Source organism: Mizuhopecten yessoensis, unplaced genomic scaffold, assembly GCF_002113885.1.
Source record: "Mizuhopecten yessoensis strain PY_sf001 unplaced genomic scaffold, ASM211388v2 scaffold4123, whole genome shotgun sequence".
In the NCBI taxonomy this organism is placed as follows: Eukaryota; Metazoa; Mollusca; class Bivalvia; order Pectinida; family Pectinidae; genus Mizuhopecten; species Mizuhopecten yessoensis.
In genome coordinates, this window is record NW_018405387.1 from 461,978 (window position 1) to 485,916 (window position 23,939).

The 23,939-nt window shown below is 32.9% G+C and overlaps 1 protein-coding gene and 1 long non-coding RNA gene across 2 annotated transcripts; both read left to right on the forward strand.

The window, feature by feature from the left end:
• Nucleotides 1-851: 851 nt before the first annotated feature.
• LOC110448672 lies at nucleotides 852-19,057 on the forward strand. The gene is made up of 10 exons (XM_021495053.1): nucleotides 852-990; nucleotides 5,060-5,227; nucleotides 7,313-7,386; nucleotides 9,107-9,266; nucleotides 9,730-9,816; nucleotides 10,920-10,958; nucleotides 14,909-14,941; nucleotides 15,237-15,354; nucleotides 17,486-17,640; nucleotides 18,287-19,057. The coding sequence occupies exons 3-10, from the start codon at nucleotides 7,369-7,371 to the stop codon at nucleotides 18,355-18,357; spliced, it is 681 nt and encodes a 226-aa protein (XP_021350728.1). The 5' UTR covers nucleotides 852-990; nucleotides 5,060-5,227; nucleotides 7,313-7,368; the 3' UTR covers nucleotides 18,358-19,057.
• A 3,111-nt stretch (nucleotides 19,058-22,168) lies between these two features.
• Nucleotides 22,169-23,647, forward strand: LOC110448674. The gene is made up of 3 exons (XR_002462753.1): nucleotides 22,169-22,229; nucleotides 22,858-22,959; nucleotides 23,583-23,647. It is a non-coding gene; the product is annotated as an uncharacterized LOC110448674 (long non-coding RNA).
• The last annotated feature ends 292 nt before the right edge of the window (nucleotides 23,648-23,939 follow it).

Consider the following 23,939-nt stretch of genomic DNA (forward strand, 5'->3'; position numbering starts at 1 on the left):
CTTAATCTCACGCCCTTTCAGTTAGATATTTAAATGAAATAAACAAACAAATTAATTTCAGTTTGAAAGCTTTAAAGTGAAAAAATGACAAAAAATCGGTGCAGTATCTTATGTGAAAAACATTTTTAGTAAACAAGAGACGAGTTTACTACATGGTTTTTTATACGTTACTGGATCGATAAAGTTTATAAAAGAAACAACCATAATAGTACCAAAATAAACGCACGTTAAGTTGATGGGATGTTGTATTAAGAAGGAGTCTGTAGCTCTTCGTTTTAAATTTCAAACGTGGTGCTCACTACCTTGTTGGCAAAAACACTGAGCCTGATGAAGCTAAATATTAATAAAACAAATCATGCCTTGAGATTTATAAATATTACTTTAAAATAAACCATGAGACAAAAAAAATCATTAATAAACCTTTCATTAAGCTGAGGAAACTTCGGACAAACCGCTACCATTGTATTTTTCCACTCGGAAACCCTCTATAACTTCCACTTGTCAGGATCTATTAACCCGGAGGCAAAGTAAACGTTATTAGACCATAGTTAGCTTACACAGTCCTCAATACAACTCGCTCAAGGTATAGATGATTGTAAAATAATTAAAACAAATGTATCAAAACTGTGTTTTATGTAAGAATTTAATTTGAAGACAAGACCAGTACTTAAGTATCATGTTTTAGTACGTTATTTTACGTTGTTCCTCTAGTCTGTCCCTAAACAAAAAATAAGTGTATCGATTCGAGATCATCGAAGCGTGAACACATTGAGTCCACCTAATCGTACACACACCTGTGATACAGGTATGTGTATATATAGGACATATGTATATATGAGGTGAGTGATTCAGGTACCCAAACACTACGTACATGACAACATTATATAGTGGAAATCAGCTGGTACAACGACTTACAAAAAAATAGGAACGTAGTTGTAGGCGTGGCTCGATCGATTACCCCCAGGTATGGCAAGGCAATCGGGGAGACAGGTGAGTACTTAATATACATTGATTAACTATTATTAGATTATGATAATCAAGGTAAAATATAAAACATAACTAATTGTAGGGATTATAGTGAAGTAACACTGGAATGATAAGCATCAATGGGGACGGGCGTTCATTAACATAGGAGGGGGCGGGGCAATACATCAATCAATCAATCAATCAATCAATCAATCAACGGTATTGCATATTAAAAGTCCAAGCAATCAAAAATGGATCTAAATGCAAAATATACGTAACATAAATACAATAAAATTTCGTTCCTGCGTTCCTCGGTTCAAATGACCTTATACTGATGATGTCCTATTTACTAATAACGTTTTGGGTCAGCAGAATACATGACAACCATCCTGCACTGGAATATACGTTTATAGTGTATAAGTATAAAACACTGATATACGGAGGTTGTGTTGGCCTTTGTAAGACTTACAAACCAAGACGAAGTACGGTGATCGTTTAAACGTACAATGTATACAACTGTTGACTTCAAAAGGTAATAAAAATGAATATGTACTATATTTTATACGTCGCGTCAAAATGCAATTTCATGTGTACCATATATTTACCATGTGTGTGTGTGTGTGTGTGTGTGTGTGTGTGTGTGTGTGCCTGACAGTTTTATGCTCTTTCTGGTAAGATGTCTAGTGAAGTTGTTGTACATTGTATATATAATATACAGAAAGTAATGCTAGGTAAGGTACATATGTCTGTTGCTGAATAACAAAAGATGTGTTTTGATAGCTTAAACATATTTATTGCCAAAATTAGACAAGGGATTAGGCACAAGTTATAACAACTTATCAACGCCTTCTCCCAATATACATTTGAAATGACATTATAATAATGACAATAAATATATACAATTGTTATGACAATTTGAACTCAAAATCTTTTGCTGGATTTAATAAAGTTTTGCACAGATTTAAAAATGTTTGAATTAAGGTCCACGGACAATTGTGAATTGCCAAACAAAAGAATTTCTAAATTTAACTCAACATTCAAATTAATCAAATTTTGAACCAAAATACGTCTTTCGTTTGTAAAAAGTTGGCATTCCATAAAATAGTGAAAGACATTCTCACAAGGATGACCACAATTACAAGATGCACTCTTAACAAGGTTAACTCTAAAAAGGTCATAATTAAGGGAACTGCACTGGTGTCGGAGCTTAGTATGCAAGATATTAAGTTTACGATTTCCGATTTTAAAGTAAATAGGTGGACTTGACTAAATATTTGATGTTAAACAGGATTTGAATGAATTAATAGAGGGTAGGGATCGAACCGAAGTTATTCCAAAAGTGAAGAGTAGAAGGTAGAAAAGAAGAATTAGTAAGAGATAATCTGAAAGGAGGAATCCTATAGTTATTATTGTTACGTAAAGCGTAACGATTATTTTCTCCAGATAAAGGCGGCAAAAGATGATTGAAGTAATCAGGAGTTTCCTCCGTTTTCTGCTATGTCATTAATAAATATAAGAAATAAAAGTGGGCCAAGAATAGAGCCTTGCGGAACCCCTGCCTCAATTAGACCTACAGAAGAATGTGAACTGTTTAAAAATACCTTTTGGTGTCTCTGAGACAAATATTTTTTTAACCACATAAGCAATTCACCTGAAATCCCGTACGATTTTAACTTCACTACCAGACCTCTATGCCAAACCCTATCAAAAGCTTTGGATATGACACAGAATACAACACACGTATGTTTTTTTCTTCAAGTGGAATACAAATTTGGTGATATATATCAATGAGTTGATACACTGTAGAATGACAATGCATAAAACCAGACTGATATTTGTAAAACAAAGAATTTTCTATAAAGTAGTTGTACAAATGTTTAAATATCACTCTTTCAAAAACTTAACCAACAGTGGACAGCAAGGAAATTGGTCTATATTTAGAAGGAGAATGTCTGTCACCCTTTTAAAACAATGGCATGATATTAGTTAATTTCCATTTATTTTGATAAATCCCTGTTGATAAAGACATATTAAATATTTTTTCGAGCAGAGTACAAACAGTGCGAGCAGTATTTCTTAGCATATGGTTTCTGATTCCATTCCCACCCGAGGCCTTGCCGAGCTTCAATATCTGTAGAACATCGCGTATTTCAGTTGAATGTAATCTAATTGAACTAATATTTTTGTCAGTGTTTGGGTCAATAATCGGGACATCCGTGTTACTGTCATCTACTCCAGTAATATTACAAAAATAGTTATTTAGTAATTCAGCTTTATCTTCATCTCTAGTAACTATGTCATTAATAATAGGATCGACTAAGGAAGGTATAGGTTGTAAAGTATCAGACGTTTTAATTAACCTTTTAATTAATTTCCAATAAGACTTAGGATCAGAAGATGATACCCATCAATAATATCATAAACATTTTCCTAAAAAGTAACACGTGCATGCTTTTTCATATTGTTTGCTTTCTTTCGCTGTGATTTGAATTTATTGATATCTACCAAACGTTTGGTTGACCTCGCTATTCCTTAATTCTTAGGTTTTTTTCTAAGCTCAGAAGTCATCCATGGTTTATCATTAGGTTTTATATTTACTTCTTTACTAGGAATACATTCATTGGCAAAAGATAGATAAATGTTCGTAAATCGATCACATGCTAAATTAACTGAGTCACAATTATAAAAAGTTTCTATCCAAATATGATTAGATATAAGTTCATTATTTTTTTTCAAAATTTGCACTCTTGTACTGCCAAACATTACGTTTATAGACTGGCTTAAAATGACAAGGAAGATTAATGGAAGCAGTACAACCATCATGGTCACTTAATGATCTATCAACAGAAGTTACAGAAGAGTCAATACAAGAAATAGAGTCAGATAATAGTATAGGATCTAGTAAGCTAGATCTAGTACGTCCAGTACGAGTAGGATCTTTTATAACATTAGTTAGTGATAAGAAGTTAATGATGTCAAAAAGAACGTGATTATTTGAAGCAGTGAAGAAGTCAACATTTAAGTCCCCTGTTACTATAACATTAGTTATAACAGATTCCAATCTGAAGAATGATTGCATATATTTTCATTGAATATTTTACGATAATTAATGAAGCTAACAAGGCTATTGACACCAGTCAAGGAAGATTACATGAGTGAGAACCTGTATTGTTTTGAATGATGTACAGGTAAAATATCACTTGCTTTGCCTGCTTTTTTCTAACCTCAGTCAGCCTTATTAGCTTTGTGCTCAGTTGTGATTTATTCAGTGGAAATACACAAACGTGAAAACTATCTCGGCTAATATGATATTATATTGAAACTTTTGTTTTTAAACGTCGACATACTTAACTCGTTAGTCGTAATGCGATGGTTTGATTTGTTTGGTTTGTTAACAGGTATGATCATTTAAGGACGTGCAAGGTTTTGTTGATGGGGGAAAGCTGGAGTTCCCGGCATGTACATGGCGACTGTCTAACGTAGGCCTCAATGAACGTTAATCGATGCAGAACAGGGCAACTATAGCATAACTTAATTTAATGCAATTCAGTGTCAATCTTTCGGGACAGATCATGCTAAGTAGGACTCAAGCCTGTTATATCTAATTTTTTTCGTTTGAAGATTCTTCACTAGAATGGGCTGTATCTAAAAAAAGGAGATATGTTGTTAAAGGTAAATCATGGGAAACGTGTCGTAAGGAACATCGTTTATATTCAAATTTAAGATACTTTTATATACAATTATATTTATATATTGAAGTATGTGAGGTTTATATGATATCATATTGCCCGAATACACATAATTTGTTGCATTTCATGTTACCAAGACTATCTAGTATAGTAATTTCATGATATAAGAGTAATCACGGTGATATTACCAGTGTTACAAAAGAATTCTTAAGTTCCGTTTATATCATATTGTAATTCAAAATTACCATTTATCTCTCTAGGTATTGTACATGTATCATGGCACTGGTCATAAGGAGTTTAACAGAACGAAAAACGTATCACATGTTAGTGTCTATCTATAAAGGTCATTTATCTATGGTAGAACACACATTCTATTTTAATATCAGTACATCCTATTATGACAGGTTGATTTTTACGACTGCTATCTTACATGCAAGCAGCACTTAAACCATATCAATTGTTACCGCGTGCATAACGGGAGACCTACTTCTTCGTGGTCTTTGTTGGGGCTGATTCGTCCGGATATACCGACATCGGAAAACTGAGAAACTGAGAAGGATTAAGAATAGAAGGTAAGTAATTGGATGTTAACGAAATTATTACTATATATTGCTCCGAATATCATGATTTCTGTGATTAATGTCGATTGCTGCAGGTTTACCTTACAGCACATTGTTTCCAGAGATGCAGATTCATGACGTTGTACGGTCGTTTTGAATTTGAATTGAATATATCTGAACAAGGAATTGAAAGGAATTGTGTCATTGGAATAAATTCATAATATTTATAATTTAAAGATGTAAACGGAAACACATCCTGGGTCACTTTCATTATTATATTATTAAATGTAAATATCCTTCGAATATTTCCAAGCTCTAATAGGGTGTACTATTGCGCTTTGTATACAATGTCTTCTGCATTCTCATGTAACAAATCAACTTGGACTCCTTCCATGGACCATTTGACGTCTCGTTCAAAAATGAACATATCACAAAGGTAACTGCAAACGGTCCCCGAAGACGTCGTCCATAAATTAAAACGGCATGGAAAACATGGTGTCATTTTGGTCCAAATAAAACAGAAACATTGCATTAGTAGAGTCTATATTTCGGCTTACAGTAAACGCGCGGTGACGCTAAACACACTTTCTGTGAAACGCTTCTCGATGCAACATTGGAGAAAAACTGTGTTAGATGAGTCCAGCTTTTAGCAAAATCAGGCTCCCTACTACGACCATTCAAAAGTACTGGTACAGCAGCACCCGTTCCTGCAGGAAGGCGCGTGACTCGAATGTTATGAGGATCTTCTGTAATTATCTGCCAACGTCCTCACTCTAGACTGCGCACATAGAGCCCTGACTTCTCCGTGAGTTGGGTGAGTGGATGAGCTGATGGGTGGGTGAGTCAGTGAGTGAGTGAATGAGTTCCAGTAACGTGTTTTAAATCAGAGAAAAGTAGTTCTTGGTGCAACAAAAGAGTATTCACGTGACGAGCAACATGTTTATACAGAAAACTAGGTAGCGCATGAAGGTCGAATCTTCCGATCAGTGTTGCTCGGTTGGCTTTGACGCTGAAGGCGAAATGGTACCGTATACCAATGGGATTCGGACATAATAACGTCTACTCATTATTAAGTTTTTATTCAACATATACCCATAATAAAGTTTTATATTTAACATATACTTGTAATAAAGTTTAATATATAACATATACTGATTATAAAGTTGAATACAATTTTATAACATAATAAAGTTTTATATATAACATATACTCATAATAAAGTTTTATATATAACATATACTCATAATAAAGTTGAATTAAAACACATACTCATAAAAAGGTTAACATTAAACGTCTGCGCTCATAATAAAATTTAAGATATAATTTAATATGTGACTATACTCATTATAAAGTTTAAGTTATAATGTCTACTCATAATAAGGTTTGATATATAAGATATGCAGATGAAAGCATTTTAACGTCAGAACAAACGACAAAAATACACTGTCAACCTTAAACATCTTTAACAAGGTAAAGAATGATCATACATTACTTAACCCTGGAATACCTATCTAGCCACTCACTGTCGCTTACTGTTTACCTTGTTTCACATATCACGCTCTGTTACGTCATGACGTAACTAATATAATTACAATGAATTTCTCACATCCGACAACCATTGACTAACATTCAAACATTAACAATACATTATTACCAAAATGAATAATAATGCAGTAATACCTGACCTATTCATTGATATAAAATGTTAAAGTATATTCTTTATTGATTTAAAAAATATAAAAGCTATTGTATGAATCAGCGAAAATTCAAAACCGTCAAAAAATGATACGAAGCATTGTTGTTCAGCTCATATATATATTTATAAATGTATAATGGCAAGGTATATATCTAGTATTACATATAGTATGTTCTTTCTGTGTTGACAAACCGGCTGTCATATCATTGGTGTGCACCTAACACTAACAGTAAGACTCCGTAAATGTTGACGCCTTTAAGACATTAACTCTTTATTTTTTTAATTGTGCTTTCTTCCTCTATTTTTTAGACAACGAGTTATCAATTGCCTTAAATAACTGACGAGCTAATTGTTAATGTTTAATTGTAATCAGAATAAATGTTATGAGTCATCTTTTCCAGTTGCCTGTACTAACCGCCAGGTATCACCTGAGAGGGGACTACTTCACTTACTGGAAATGACAGCTATTGAAACGGTAAGAATGTATATTCTATGAAAAGTATGTATATTTATTACGAAATCAGGGTTTCTTGTAATGTTTTCATACATTTAAATTATTAAACATAACAAGACATTAACATGACTTGTTAGACATTTCCTTAACATGTCTAACAAGCCAAACAATATTTGATTTACATAAGATCCTTATATTCATCTATCAAGGTTATACCATAATACCATTAAAACTTTTCATGATATTATCTGAAGTGACTTACGTAACCATGGAGATATTATACGTACAAGGTATATGGTAACAGATATATAGGAGATGATGCATATTATTTCTAAATAAGTTCATCATACCTTAATACATATAGGTCCTTTATAATATATAAACTGGGAATCAGGATATTTCATATTCTTTGCCTTGTTCTAATTGACTGGTTAATATTTAAGTTATCTTTTGCAAGTCTTTTACAAGATGGTTTAGAGCTTTAAATGTTAAAAATACACGTAATACGTCACGGAATTTGATTGAAATGATATTTGAAAGATTGATAGTATGTCTTATCAGAAAGAAATGGTCAATAATATTTGTTTATTTTTGCAATTTTTTGTTTTAAAGTCCTTGATTTATTACAATACTTTAAAAACAGTATTGACATGTTTATGTTCTTGCTCTTAAACATCAACGCGATATGGACGTGGAAGATCAATTAATTTCACCGGGGCATATTACTCAGTCGTACTTTAAAACGCACATACTTTCATTTTTTTTCTTCTGGACGGAATCCACATGTGGTGGTGAAACACCAGTCTTTAAACTTCTATTTTAAACAAAATGCATGTTTTATGTTATGTTTGTGAGGGTTTGTTTTTTCTAACGCCTCTTGGGTTCATTATGATGGATTTTTGCGTGCATTTTTTTGTTGATATGCTTTGATGTCTTTTACTCAATTTTCTTTGGTTTTTCTTTTCATGTTTATATGTGAGATTTTATGAGGTTAAAAATTTGTTTTATGATCTTCTATGTTCCTTTTATTGTATTGTCGTGTTCTATTTTGAGGGTTCTTCTTTCTCTATAATTTAGCAACTTCTCGGGTCCGGTTAAATCCTTGTCGTATTTGTTATGGTGGGTCTATGACATCGTTTGATTGTTTCCTAGGTTACAATTTTATCATGTTTGTTTTTGAAGTGTCGTGGTGTTTATTTTAGTTTGTTTTGGCGTTGGGTCGTTGGCTGTTGTACTTTCTTGTGTGTTTGTGAAGATTCGTGTGGGGTTTTTTGGGGGTTTTTTTACATTGCAGCTTGCTCTTGGTTCCTGTTGCTGTATTAGTGTTTTGTTTAGGAGAGTTTCTTCGTATCATTTAATTGCTTGGGAATTTCTAAGAGCTTTTTTTTGTATGATCATGCTTGTTCGTGGTGGGGTTTTCTGTATGCTTATGGCGTTGTTCCGGTGATATTATATTTCAGTGTTGTTTAGGAGGGTTTGTGGTGTCTCACTGTATTAATATCAAATCTCATTTGTTCATTTAGTAGTATTTCCGAGTTTGTCAGGTTTTGTTGTGATTTCTGTTTGTCATCGCCTCGGCTCCTGTTGATATTTTCCCGTGTTTGTGAATGTTATTGTCTTCGTTCTAGCTTTGTGTGACTCCTTGGTTTATATAGGTGTTTAGTTGTGTATTGTCACTTTCTTAATTCGGATTTTGTTCTTGGTGTGTTGCTGATATTATTTTTCCAGTTTTTGTTTTCAGGACTCGGCTATGAGCAAAGAAAATCCAATTAAGTTAGAGCCTATAAATGAAAATAGTCCGTCCACAAATATAACAACGCCCTCAAATCCTGGAATACATAACCAACCAAAGACCCAAGATTTCGAAAATTACAATAAATCTCCAGAAGGAAAACCAAATGGTAGGTTTTACAATATTTGTTACCATTTAAAATATTTGTGAATTGAAATTTAAGAAATGACCTTAGTTTTATTATATACAATGACATTCGAAATCAATCTATCAATCTGCGTGTTAGATTTTTATATATGTATTTATTTTGGTTGAAATAAATACTGTATCTCAATGTTCAGTATGTTTTTTCTATCCATCAAACTTCACATCATAAACAACAGATAATTTCAAAAGGGAAAAAAATATAAAAAAAAAATATAGAACAAATGTCACTATAAGTCCCAATATTTCGGCCTCCACGCTTTCTTCAAGGGCGAAAATCAACGGTTGTTCGGAGGTACAGGAAACTTTAGTTGAGATGTAGATCGGTTATTAAAATAAATAACTTTTTTTATATTTACTCTCAAAAGAGTTAATCTCTTTTTTATACATGAAATGTTATGACAATTCTTTATTTTATGGAAATTCAGATTCCAAGGGAACATCGAAAAGAAAACATATCATCATTATCACATTAATGATATGCACGTTCGTGGGCTCGGCAACGGGTCTTATTCGTAAGTGTTTAACACCTTTGATTAAAACCAATCAAATCAATGAAAATAATGACATGACATATGTTGTAATTTCGGTAAACTTTAACATGTTACCGAGTGTTAGTTACACTGGTAACCTTACTAGTGTATCTGTAGATACAGAGACATTAATTGTCGTTAGTTACACTGGTAACCTTACTAGTGTATCTGTAGATACAGAGACATTAATCGTCGTTAGTTACACTGGTAACCTTACTAGTGTATCTGTAGATATAGAGACATTAATTGTCGTTAGTTACACTGGTAACCTTACTAGTGTATCTGTAGATACAGTAACATGTTACCGAGTTTTTACACTCGTCTTTATTTTCACGTTTACGTTGGATGTGCTAACGTAAGTGAAGTGAATATGTAAAGAGTTCCACACACTGATTGACCGATCCCAAAACCTAGCGACAACTGCTTGGTTTTAAAACAAACAAACCCGGAAGGAAAATCTTGTAAATATTCCATAAAGAATCTCATTGTGCTCCACAATGGTAATGCTCCAGCGAAAAAAATGTATTTTGGTAACACCTGTTCATCATAATCATTTAGAAAGAGCAAGTGATGATGATGATTGTCATTGTGCATATGTGATAATAAAAATGCTTCGAAAAGTGTGTATATGATGATGATATGATGATGATGATGATGATGATGATGATGATGATGATGATGATGACTGCACGATGTTAATGGTACATAATATCTTACACATTATGATTGCGATAAAGGTTAGATGATTTGCCTTAATATTATATGAACTCATTTGATTTGTTTAAGAGTTATCTTCCTTGAGAATATATCTTACCTTAAGATATTATATCTGTGATTGATGTAACCGTTTTCTCTTTTAAGAATTTATAAAAACTTACATTGATTTATGTAAGAGGTACATCCGTTGAAGCAGTGGATTATTAATATAGCGTGAAGCTTACCAATATGTCCAATAATAAGGTATTAATTTCAGTGATAAGACTACTTACGAATTGTCTTAGTTTCAAATTTCTTTTGAGAAAGTCGTTTTGTCACAATCTGGTGGATGTGTTTGATTGTTAATACAAATTATGTTTTTGTTTCAGTGCTATATTCTCATCTTAATCAAATAGATGCAAGAGAAGGTAATACACTTTCCAAATACATTTTAAAGTTAGAAACAGAGACATTAGTTTTAATTAACCTTACTATGTGTTTGCAGATGCAGATACATCATTTTTCGTTAGTCTTGTAACCATACTGATGTATTTGTAGATACAAGATACAGAGACATTAATTGTATTTACACTGGTAACCTTACTAGTGTGTCTGTGGATACATAGACATGAATTGTCGTAAGTTACCTTTGTAACCATACTAGTGTATCTGTAAATACAGAGATATGAACTTTCGTTAGTTACACTGGTAACCTTACTAGTGTTTCTGTAGATACAGAGACATTAATTGTCATTAGTTAAACTGGTAACCTTACTAGTGTATCTGTAGATACAGAGACATTAGTAAGGTTACCAGTGTAACTAAAATTGATGTCTCTGTATCCAAAGATACACTAGTAAGGTTACCAGTCTAACTAACGACAATTAATGTCTCTTTATCAATAGATACACTAGTAAGGTTACCAGTCTAACTAACGACAATTAATGTCTCTTTATCTATAGATACACTAGTAAGGTTACCAATTTAACTAATGACAATTAATGTCTGTATATCTACAGATACACTAGTATAGTTAAACTGGTAACCTTACTAGTGTTTCTGTAGATACAGAGACATTAATTGGCGTTAGTTACACTGGTAGCCTTACTAGTGCATCTGTGGATACAGAGACATTAATTGTCGTTAGTTACACTGTTAACCTTACTAGTGTATCTGTAGATATAGAGACATTAATTGTCGTTAATTACACTGGTAACCTTACTAGTGTATATGTAGATACAGAGACATGAATTTTAGTTACACTGGTAACCTTACTAGTGTATCTGTATCTACAGATACACTAGCAAGGTTACCAGTGTAACTAAAATTCATGTCTCTGTATCTACATATACACTAGTAAGGTTAATAGTGTAACTAACGACAATTAATGTCTCCGTATCTACAGATACACTAGCAAGGTTACCAGTGTAACTAACGGCAATTCATGTCTTTGTATCTACAGATACACTAGAAAGGCGCCCAGTGTAACCTTACTAGTAGTTCTGTAGATACAGATACATTAATTGTCGTTAGTTATACTGGTAACCTTACTAGTAGTTCTGTAGATACAGATACATTAATTGTCGTTAGTTACACTGGGATCCTTTCTAGAGTATCTGTAGATACAGAGACATTAATTGTCGTTAGTTACACTGGGATCCTTTCTAGTGTATCTGTAGATACAGAGACATTAATTGTCATTAGTTACACTGGTAACCTTACTAGTGTATCTGTAGATACAGAGACATTAAGTGTCGTTAGTTACACTGGGATCCTTTCTAGTGTATCTGTAGATACGGAGACATTAATTGTCATTAGTTACACTGGTAACCTTACTAGTGTATCTATAGATAAAGAGACATTAATTGTCGTTAGTTACACTGGGATCCTTTGTAGTGTATCTGTAGATACAGAGACATTAATTGTCGTTAGTTAGACTGGTAGCCTTACTAGTGCATCTGTGGATACAGAGACATTAATTGTCGTTAATTACACTGGTAACCTTACTAGTGTATCTGTAGATACAGAAACATTAAATTCGTTAGTTACATTGGCAACCTTACTAGTGTATCTGTAGATACAGAGACATTAATTGTCGTTAGTTACACTGGTAACCTTACTAGTGTATCTGTAGATATAGAGACATTAATTGTCGTTAGTTAGACTGGTAACCTTACTAGTGTATCTATAGATGCAGAGACATGAATTGTCGTTATTTACACTGGTAACCATACTAGTTTATCTGTAGATACAGAGACATGAATTGTTGTTAGTTACACTGGTAGCCTTACTAACGTATCTATATATACAGAGACATTAATTGTCGTTAGTTACACTGGTTACGTACCCTACTAGTGTATCTGTGGATACAGAGACATGAAATGTCGTTAGTTACACTGGTAACCATACTAGTGTATATGTAGATACAGAGACATGAATTTTAGTTACACTGGTAACCTTATTATTGTATCTGTAGAATCAAGATACAGATACTTTGATTTTAGTTGCACTGGTAACCTTACTAGTGTATCTTTGGATACAGAGACATCAATTTTAGTTACACTGGTAACCTGACTAGTGTATCTGTGGATACAAGATACAGATACTTTGATTTAGTTACACTGGTAACCTTACTAGTGTTTCTGTAGATACAGAGACATTAATTGTCGTTAGTTATACTGGTAACCTTACTAGTGTTTCTGTAGATATAGAGACATTAATTGTCGTTAGTTACACTGGTAACCTTACTAGTGTATCTGTAGATACAGAGACATTAATTGTCGTTAGTTACACTGGGAGCCTTTCTAGTGTATATGTAGATATAGAGACATTAATTGTCGTTAGTTACACTGGAAGCCTTTCTAGTGTATCTGTAGATACACAGACATTAATTGTCAGATACAGAGACATTAATTGTCGTTAGTTACACTGGTAACCTGAGACATTAATTGTCGTTAGCTACACTGGTAGCCTTACTAACGTATCTATTAATTGTCGTTAGTTACACTGGTAACCTTACTAGTGTTTCTGTGGATACAGAGACATTAATTGTCGTTAGTTACACTGTTAACCTTACTAGTGTATCTGTAGATATAGAGACATTAATTGTCGTTAGCTACACTGGTAGCCTTACTAACGTATCTATATATGCAGAGACATTAATTGTCGTTAGTTACACTGGTAACCTTACTAGCGTATCTGTAGATACAGAGACATGAATTGTCGTTAGTTACACTGGTAACCTTACTAGTGTATCTGTAGATACAAAGACATGAATTGCCGTTAGTTACACTGGTAACCTTACTAGTGTATCGGTGGATACGGAGACATTAATTGTCGTTAGTTACACTGGTAACCTTACTAGTGTATCTGTAGATACAGAGGCAGTGAGTTGATACATAAGCTGTTTATCTTTATAACGTATATGTTTATGAGGAAACAAACGAATACTACATAATAGTTTATTCACCTTACTATTGACTACTATTGTTATTATAACAAGAGAGTACTGAAGTGTTAATCAAGTCATAATTCGAACTCAAAATCGATAAAACTAGGTAATATTTTACCTTACACGTCATATGCTTGACGTCACATGCCTCAATGCGGAAACAGTGGCGTGATGGCATTGAAAACTACAATAATGAATTAACAACATTAGTCAAAAAGAATGAATTGTTTTCATGCGTAAATACAGTTTAGCGTTAGAGTATAAATTCAGCAAAGTTCGCGAATTGGTTTGGTTTCATCTATAAACATTCCAAGGTAAATACTGTAAAATACTAGTTACATAGTTACAAAAAATATGATGAAGGTTTGTGGGCTTATTCCAGGGTTCTAGGGGATTGGAGTGATAAATACTCTTTCGTCCCAATAAATGTAAGATAGGGAAATTTCACCGTCAGGATTTCTCGAAAGTCTTGCATTTTACCCAATTTAAAAAATACCTCGGAATGAGTTTTCCTGTCTCCTCGACATGGAAAACCTGTAAATAGTCTTGAACGTTAAAAATAAATGATTTTTATCGTTTTTTGCATATCCGCCTTTAAAAGTAGTACGACAATAAAACCTGTTGTACTTAATAGGCGGATCCATGCGCCGGTTCTTTTTAACATTTATAGTTTTTTTTCTTGTCATGACGAACCTATAAAAAGGATCGCTGAGATCAAATGACCATTCAAGACAAACCATTTTCTCGGATTTCCGCCTCGGGAAAAGATTTTTTTGATTTTTCAATCACAATAAAATAACTATTTCCTTTGTGGCATTCTCTGAAGATTAAATATCATCTTTAATCCATTTGGGAATATCCATGTAAATATATTTTGACAAATGTGGGTTTAATACTAAATTTGATGTTTTTGTTTTATTTCTATAGCAGCGATAGAAAGTGGCTTCCAGTACCCCCCAGGTAAATGATTTTGAAGAAATGCTTTTTTTATATAATAAAGAAAGAAATATACGTATCGTAATAATTGATGCATTATCGATGTCATTCATATTTGGGTTTTTTTGTAAAGTTCTTTCTTTAATTAAGAAACTCAATATCAATCTTTCCTTACGTAAAAAAATGCTAAATTCATTATGTTTAAAAAAAGATTTTCTTTCTGTAAATCAAGTCTTGATTATTTAGTATTTTCTGAATAATGATTTGTAGTCTATGTCTATAAACTAATCCTATATCTTTGACATTATGTTTTGCATAGCTAAAACGCATGAAATGACGATGGCGGAAAGATATAGAACTCAAACTAGTGAGTCTATTAGAAACTGCTTTGATGTTAACGAGTACTTTTCGGAAACAACGACGGAGAGAAAATGCACGTAGGTAGATTTGATTTGTTCAGATGTATTGAGGGTGTCAGGAATATTTATTCATTTAATTAGTCGTCTGTAGAGGGTCCAGAACACTGCAGCACGGCTAGTTACTCGAACCCGAAAGAGAGAGCACATCACACCTGTGCTTTATTCGTTGCACTGGTTACCTGTACGATACAGGTCGCAGTACACAATTCTGGTATACACATACAAGGCACTAAATGGAACAGCTCCTCAGTACCTACAGGAGCTTGTTACCCTGTATCAGTCGTCACGATCACTGCGGTCGGAGTCAGAATATTTGTTGTGTGTCCCAAAATCTCGTAATGTGACCTACGGAAACAGATGCTTTGGGAGGGTTTCGGCTACGTTGTGGAATAGCTTACCATCTGCTATTAGAAAGCCAAATACCCTGGCCAGGTTCAGGAGGGACATCAAAACCTACCTCTTCACGTCTGCGTTTTAGAATCCTTGCAAAGACGTCATGTAAATACCACCCTTTTATTTGTTCAAGTATGTGCACATTGCTTGCTTAAATGTATAAAAGTGATTGTAAGCCTTTGTTTTTTGTTTATAACCATTACTATTTTCCATATGTTGTAAAGCGCTTTAGAGTAATTTTACAAATTATATAGGGCGCTATATAAATGTTGTATATTATTATTTTTATTATTCTTATTATTATTTACGACGTGTATTTGAGTTATAGTATGCATTTTTACCCCAGTATAATGTGTTAATAATGTGTAAGATAGTCATAGCCGGTGTAATATCAATTGATTACGGTGTTATAAGGGGTTAATTTTAACCCAGTAACATAATGATATAAACTCGACATTCCAGTAATATGTGTGAGTGTATAAGGTTTTAGAATCGGTGTTTACCTAGTAGCACAGTATCAGGTAGTTTCCTATCGAAACATGTATATGAGGGTTATAAAATATTATAAATTGCAATCAAATAAAATGTATTAAAGGTAAAAATCAAATCATATATATTAAAGGTTACAATTTAATATTATTTATCAGAGTTTAAAATTAAATCATATTTCTTTAGAGATTATAACTAAATAATGTCAATTGAAAAAAGCAATATTTATTAATGGTTATAAATAAATAACATTTATTAAAAGTTGTAATGAAATAATATATATTAAAAGTTTAAACGCTTTAAACATCTATTTCGACGTTAACTAACTTAGTTCACCTACGATCATCAAAACAGGATATACTTAATACGTATCTTAAAGGGGCAGCGTGTCAAGTAATAAAACACCCCAATGTATACAGAGCTAAGGTCATATATTCATTTTTAATACCGATGTTTTTCCGGAGTAGAACATCATTGTCATTTTATCTACATTTAACACTGTATGTTAAATCTTACCAGTGAAATATTGAAAATTCTTTATTCTATAAAAGTGATAATTTTTCGCCAGTAAAATAAGTAATAAAAGAAATTGAATAGTGAGTTTTTACATTTTATTGAAATGTTTGAAGAGAGGACTATATGTTGTCGTGTAGGGTTGTCCAGACATGCTTGTGGTAAAATGATCAGGATCAAGTATTTTCAGCTTGATGTGTTTCTTTCCGTTCCAGAGAAGGTTTTCGTAAAAAAACCAGAAGATATAAACAGAATATATAACAGTGTCTTCTGTAGTACAAGACACATTTCAATCGTGTGGCTAATAATTTGATATCTTTCACGTATACGCGACACTGATAGATATCCTATATATATTTATGTATCCTAGGTAGGTAAAGTGTTGCTTATTTAGTTCTGGTCTAGTGTCAGATTATATGAATTAATAATGTCTTTTGTTTATTTTTATATGGAAATCTAACCATAGTGATCATGAATAGATACAACTGGAGAAACATTTTGGTACATTATTGTTACAGATACTAAGTTAAATGCAACGAAAAACCAAATATCATATATAGATATCATTGAATGGAGTAATAATACAAAAATCATTGGGGTCCATCTTTGTTTGATAAATCATTCCTTGATCCACAGTTACTTTTATATGGGAACTTGCTTTTATTACAAAACATATATACGATATTATTAAAACAATCATGTATAAAAGCAAATATGGAATAAGCATGATTTTCGTTGTATCTTTTTGTCACAGTTATTTGGATAATGTTTGGACTTGCGTGATGGACGAATGTGAAATACAGCGTGGGCAAAATTGTTCGGAGCTGTTGGAAGTTCTCATCCATCTAACCCCTGGTGTCGATACAGTTTTCATGGCGGAGGCATACCTTCAAGTTGATATACGCCAATGTAAGATCGATATATTAGATATATCAGAGGAGAAAAAAAATACGAAAATAATGTCAAGTTATTCCTTTGAAATTTGTGTTTAAGCCCATAATCTCCTTAGCGAGACTCTTCGACCAGTTTCATCCCACGTTATTTTGTGTATCCCAGTTTAGATTTTCCTACACTTCCTGAGACAGGTGGTCCAAGGGTGAGACGACTTCCAGATTTTACTTAGCAATGATTTATTCGTGCATTTTTGTACCTCCACCCTATAATACGTACATGTAGTGTACAAGTTTTCCGTTGGGTCCTCAATTTATATGGCCTCTGCACCTCTGAGGCTTTGTTTAAATGCTTCCGTTGAAAGAATATAGTCCGTGCTCATTTAATAAATAAAATACGTTATATTTCATAACGTATTAAAAGAAAGGTTCAGAATCATAAGTGTAAAGCAAAGAAACAGAATCACATTTATAACATTTTAAAAAAATAGCCACTAATGTCTTTTTGAAATTTTCGAACAATCTGACCCAATTGTTTTTATTATATATCAAAATACGCTCAATACAATAGCATTTATAGTTATACTCGGATTTTTTTTTTAAATAAGTGTATTTTTACAATTAGTATTTAATTTTTACAATTACTTTTGTTTTGTTGTTTTTAGGCTCTTTTTACAATGAAACTGCTATGGATATACTGAGAAGGAGAGGACAAAACGTACAAACAGTTCAGTAAGGGAACTCCTCTGTATTGTCTGCAACTTTAATGTTGAAAACATAAATGACATTTTTTTAGACAATGATTTATTCCTTATTTGTATAAGAAACGGAAATGTTCATAAACATTATGTCGAAAGACATACTGTTATTGTTTATGAGGACTTTTCAAGAAGATTTTGGAATTCTGAAAATTTTTAAAGCATCTATATATATGGTATGATCAGCATTTTTGACATGTTCCGTGACGTTGACACCGCTTTCAAAACAAATTTGGATACTTCACAATAAAAATACACGACAGCCATATTCAGTAGTAGGAATACGTCCAAGTGCATATTTATATGAATTGTACCGAGGTGTCCCGAAAAATGGTATTCATAGCATAAGCAACAGCACTTACGTTAGCAAGAAGCTAACTACGTATCCAATGGCACGTGGCTTTTCTAGAGGACAATGGACATACCTATATAAGCGGAAACAGATTGCATACATACATGCAGTTTTCATGAATTCTGCTATTTGGAAATGTTGGCATTCTTAATATTTTAGCTATTGTTCGTACGTTTGAATAAGTATTCTTATTAGTACTGCATTTTGTGTGAGTGCTGTTAATGAAGCGATATTGACGGAACAGCAATCCCACAATTTTCGTCACTTGAGCGATTGTTTCAAAAGCTATTCAACTTGTCATTTTAAGCAGATTCAAGTGTCATATTGACAAAATATAAAATGGCATCTCATCTAAACATGACTGCCTTCAAAATGTTTTTGTGTCGTTTTTTATTTTTGTTGGTTTGTTTAAGTGACGTAAATATAGATTGTATGCAATTTGCGACGAACACCTCATGTGATTTTCAGAGTATTCAAATAAATTATATTTAGCACGACTAATGATACTATAGCCGAGTTGCATTGATCAAATAAACTCGTATTTTGTGGAAACTCAGCATCCTTCAGACAAGTTTTATCTTTCAATATCAACATTTTAATATAACATTTCATTTAAAAGGTCGATTAGCGTAATGTGAAATCAGATATTTTCATGGGGCCCAAATTTCGTGGTTTCCCCAAAAAACACCATTTCTTGGATATATGAATTTGTGGATTACGAGTACCCACTCATACGGAGAATGACTTTGCATCAACCCGTATTTAATTCGTGAACCTATGAATTTGTGGATGAAGAGTACCAACGAAATCAACGAAATTACAAATCTATTTTCTCTATTCTCTATTTTCACGACAGCCTGGTCGGGCAAATGTGATTTGCTCGTTGTGTTGTTTGTTTCGAATATGTAGTGAAGAGAAGACACGTTAACTTCCGTAGCCTTCTAAAATTACCGGGTACGGGAGGTAACTCCAATTTATAATCTGGAATGTTGCATATGTATAGAATTCCAGTTATATTTTGTCGATGTTTTGCATTTACTATGGGTTTCAAAACCTTCATGTTTATTCACAACGTACACTTGTAATTTCACTTGATACAGTCTTAGTTATCGAACGATTTCCGTAAAAACGTAAGCAAATAATTATTCAAACTAAAACAATAGACACCCAAGCTATCGATACGTGTGGAATAATAACTAGATCAAATAATAGGTACGTTTTTAAATAAGGATTGTTGATAAGACTTTAGTAAAATAAGAATGTAAAGGCATCCAGTTTGCATCTAGCCACAACCAGATGTCAGTAAATAATTAAAATGCGATACATCGTGCGTTACTGAAACAAAAGAACGTTATTTAGTACAATACTAAAAAATCCAACGTTTGGGACAGCTTTACATTTGAATTATCGGCCTCTCTTGAATATGGACTACATCATACACGTAGAACAGTATACCTGATATATTTGACTTTATGTATGCTACATAAGTACATGCGTGCATGTACGTGCCTCACTCATATTTATCACCTGCGCACATTTACAAGTTTGTGAGACAGTTTTGGATCATACATTGAATATAATTCCGATTTGCGGAAACAAAAAGTCATAGATGACGCATCTCAAATACAGTAAATAAAGGAAGGGTTTTTAGGGATATAGCATGCTTCAGGTTCCCCGCGACCACATCTACTTCCCCACTGATGGAAGGCCGAGGGAATTAGTCCTGATCGAGGCAAACCAGTAACCTGTTATACGTTATATTAACAAAACTATGACAATGTTGTGTTCAGCAGCTTCAACGAAGACATCAGATATATAACTGATGTAACGAAACGTAAATTAAAACATACTTTGCGTTATTAATGTTAATATGATTCAACTTATGAATGGTTGACAACTTTAGCGTAGGTATTTTAATGTATTTACGTTTTTACGTTATCGGGGTAATGATACTAATTAATGTATTACGTTATTTATGCTCTAACAATTCAGTACGCTAACAACATATTCTTCAACAAGATATCCTTCGTTCCTAATGGTATTTTAATTCAAGCATATGAAACATTTGAATTTTTTTAATCAGACCGAAAAAAACATAATTTTATTAGTTTAAATCTCGAAAAAGCAAATACCTACCACCCCATACTTTCTGAAGTTAACTCGTCCCTCAGACCCATTAAAATAGCCCTATTCCTTACAACGTTCGCTCAATTTTCTACATGTTGTTTTGAAGATTAAATCAAACAAAACCTGAAATTGGAAGTGTTTTTTCAAAGTTCATGTATTTCGGACCGAACAACACTTGGCTATCATTATCCAATTACCATTGCTGGGACCGCGTGGCCAAGTGGTTACATGTAAGGCGTCTGACATTCAGCTATCACTAGCCTCCACCACTGGGTCGCGGGTTCGATACCTACGTGGGGCAGTCGCCGTAGGTCGATGTTTTTTCTCCGGGAACTCAGGCTTTCCTCCACCACCAAAACCTGGCACGTCCTCAAATGAACATACATATAGCTGCAAATAGGACGTAAAACACAAAAAAAAAACCACATTCCTTTAATTATTAAAAGAAATACTTTTGACAGAATTTGAGAAAAGTTTGAAAATGTTATTGATGATATCGGCACAAATAAAATGATGTGCTTGTATACTACAACTTTAAAGTAAGTAGAACGAAAAAAGTGTTAATTTGACCCATCGAGAATAGAGCGAAACTAATACCTACTCGAATTTTGTCGTGATTCTGATCAGGTATCAGTCTTTTGCCATAGTATTGTTTCTGCTGTAAACATTTCATACCATAGATTCTACATATGCCTTTCTATGAAAAACAATATTGACACCATTTGGAAGCAACTGTCCCCACCCTATTCTTTTTGTTTTCTAAGACAATAAAATTAACAAAACAAACACAGAGCACAAAAAAAACATTAAGTTTAATTTATATACATATATATTTGGTCTGATTACTATTTCAAGTGTATGATGTTGACCTAGTTTTCGTGACGTCAGTCTATTGTTGGCAAAGATACCCTGACATTGCTTTATAGCAGTTTTTGTATGTCAATGTTTTTTTATCTCATGATATTAGGCCATTGATGTATTTTAAGAAATATACATATGACCTCGATCATGTCAGGTTATCAACCGTTAAGCATTAATTGTGCTGTAACTTTAAGTCGTGACCTGCAAGTACATGTATCCTGTATTCACCAATGCTATGATAGACCATTTGTTGTAATTTCCAAAAATAATTTGCCATTTTTAAATGCCCCAATATGTAGCTTACATATATTGATAATAATTGTTACGGAAGATTGCATACATTCACCTCAAGCGCTATTACACCAGTGTCAAAAATGGTTCATTTATATTTTATGTGTAAGTTGTTCAAACATGCTGCAATAAACAGCATACCCCAGGAAATGGGCACTGTCGGTCCCTAGCATCGATCTATCCAGCATGGACGATATCCACTTAGAATTTGACAACAAGGTAAGTCGAGTACATATTATAAGCACAATGGAATGTTTATAAATATATTTGTATTCATGCATAATAGTGTATCGATGAAATTAAATGCTATTTAAAAATTGTTTATTTCGTTTATGAATTTAAGTCTTAAAATATCAATATATATGGTTAATGACAGTTACAGGTTTAGCAAGCCCACGATAGATTGGAAGCAAATTAGGTCCCCAGTATTGCAATTAGGGAAGCAGAAGCAATTGGAGTCCCATATACAGTAGACATTCACAAATATACATGAACACTACTTTTGATGTCCCAAGTATTGTAATGGGGGCTTCAGATTATATTTAATTTCTTCAATAAACCTATATGCAGTGAACAAAATAGAAGCCCACAAATATGCAGAGGTCGTTAAATGTGTCTCCTAATGCCATCATACTGGTAAACAGAATGTCAAGTATTTCCCTCGAACGCATAGGAGCTTCATATATACAATGTAGGTATCCATGTGTTGATTAAGGTCAGTTTGAAGAAGTATTTTGATGATAGGAATGTTTATTCTGAAATAGGTGTTTTCGTTATTTTGTATTTTATTTGTTTCGTGAGTCGAATAACTTAATTATATTTTTAGATCGATTTATGTCTTTGTTAGATGAACGAAAGACAAAGCCGAGTCAGTGGTCTCGACAAAGAATGATAATCGCCTCTTTGGTCGTAGCTTTGACAGTCATTTCCCTTGCTGCAATAGATACAGGTAAGTGTTTATCTCTCAATTTTATTACTCAAATACTATACAATGATTTTATAAACATTTCGTAATAGTTATATGAACGGGTATGTATCAGTGGTTTTTGTTGTAATGTCTTCCAATGTGGAAATTATATGTAAATTATTTTAATAACTGTAAAGTCTCAATATGAATGCTGAATGTAGAATAATTTTGATTACTTAATCTGTTTAATTACAAGTGTTTGCTATCTAAATATTGATAAAATCATTTTATTTCTATTTCCAAAGTCATAACAATTACCGCAAGAGGTCACTCCCGTACAGGTACATATAAATATATGTATGTACTGATATGATCTAAAATCTATGTAAACAATCACTTGATGATTTTTTTCAATATTCAAATAAAATATTCTATCACTTACTACACAGCAGAAATAAATATCTCGAACATTTATGTAAAAAACAAAATACGGAACGACAATGATCTGAAACTTGAAAATAATAAAGATAGCACATTTAACCTAAACCTAGATGCCTAAATCGTTTCTAATACAGCTGGTAAATATTCCAAAACGTATTTGATATAATATCGATACAAATGTATATGCTTACAATAACTATATATAATGCCATTTGTATTTACAGCTTCAACTACTTTACCACAAACTACGACAGAATGGGAACCAGTGCCAAGTAATTCAGTTAAGTGCAATTAGATTTTTTTTTTTTTTTTCAATATTTTCAAAACGCCAGTAGTGTAATTGAATACGCCCACTTTTCCGGAACGCCTGGTCTTATTGTCATTGTACCGTGTAAACATTTCCTTTGTTTAGTTTTCGTCTTAGTTTCAGTGGTTTCAGCGATTTTGAGTCAAGTTACAGTTTTGTTCAAAACTTTGGTGTTATATTTTTTCTTTAATTCATATAATAATTTCAAGATACAATGTAGTAGACTCTGCTAGTGGATTCCTTAGTCCCTGATTTTTGTCGTAACCTTGATGGC

Bases quoted from the DNA above. Each gene is read 5' to 3' on its own strand.
- LOC110448672 (XM_021495053.1), top strand. The intron at 9,267-9,729 runs GTAGGTTTTACA...ATGGAAATTCAG, and splicing joins TCCAGAAGGAAAACCAAATG to ATTCCAAGGGAACATCGAAA. The intron at 17,641-18,286 runs GTAAGATCGATA...TGTTGTTTTTAG, and splicing joins TCAAGTTGATATACGCCAAT to GCTCTTTTTACAATGAAACT.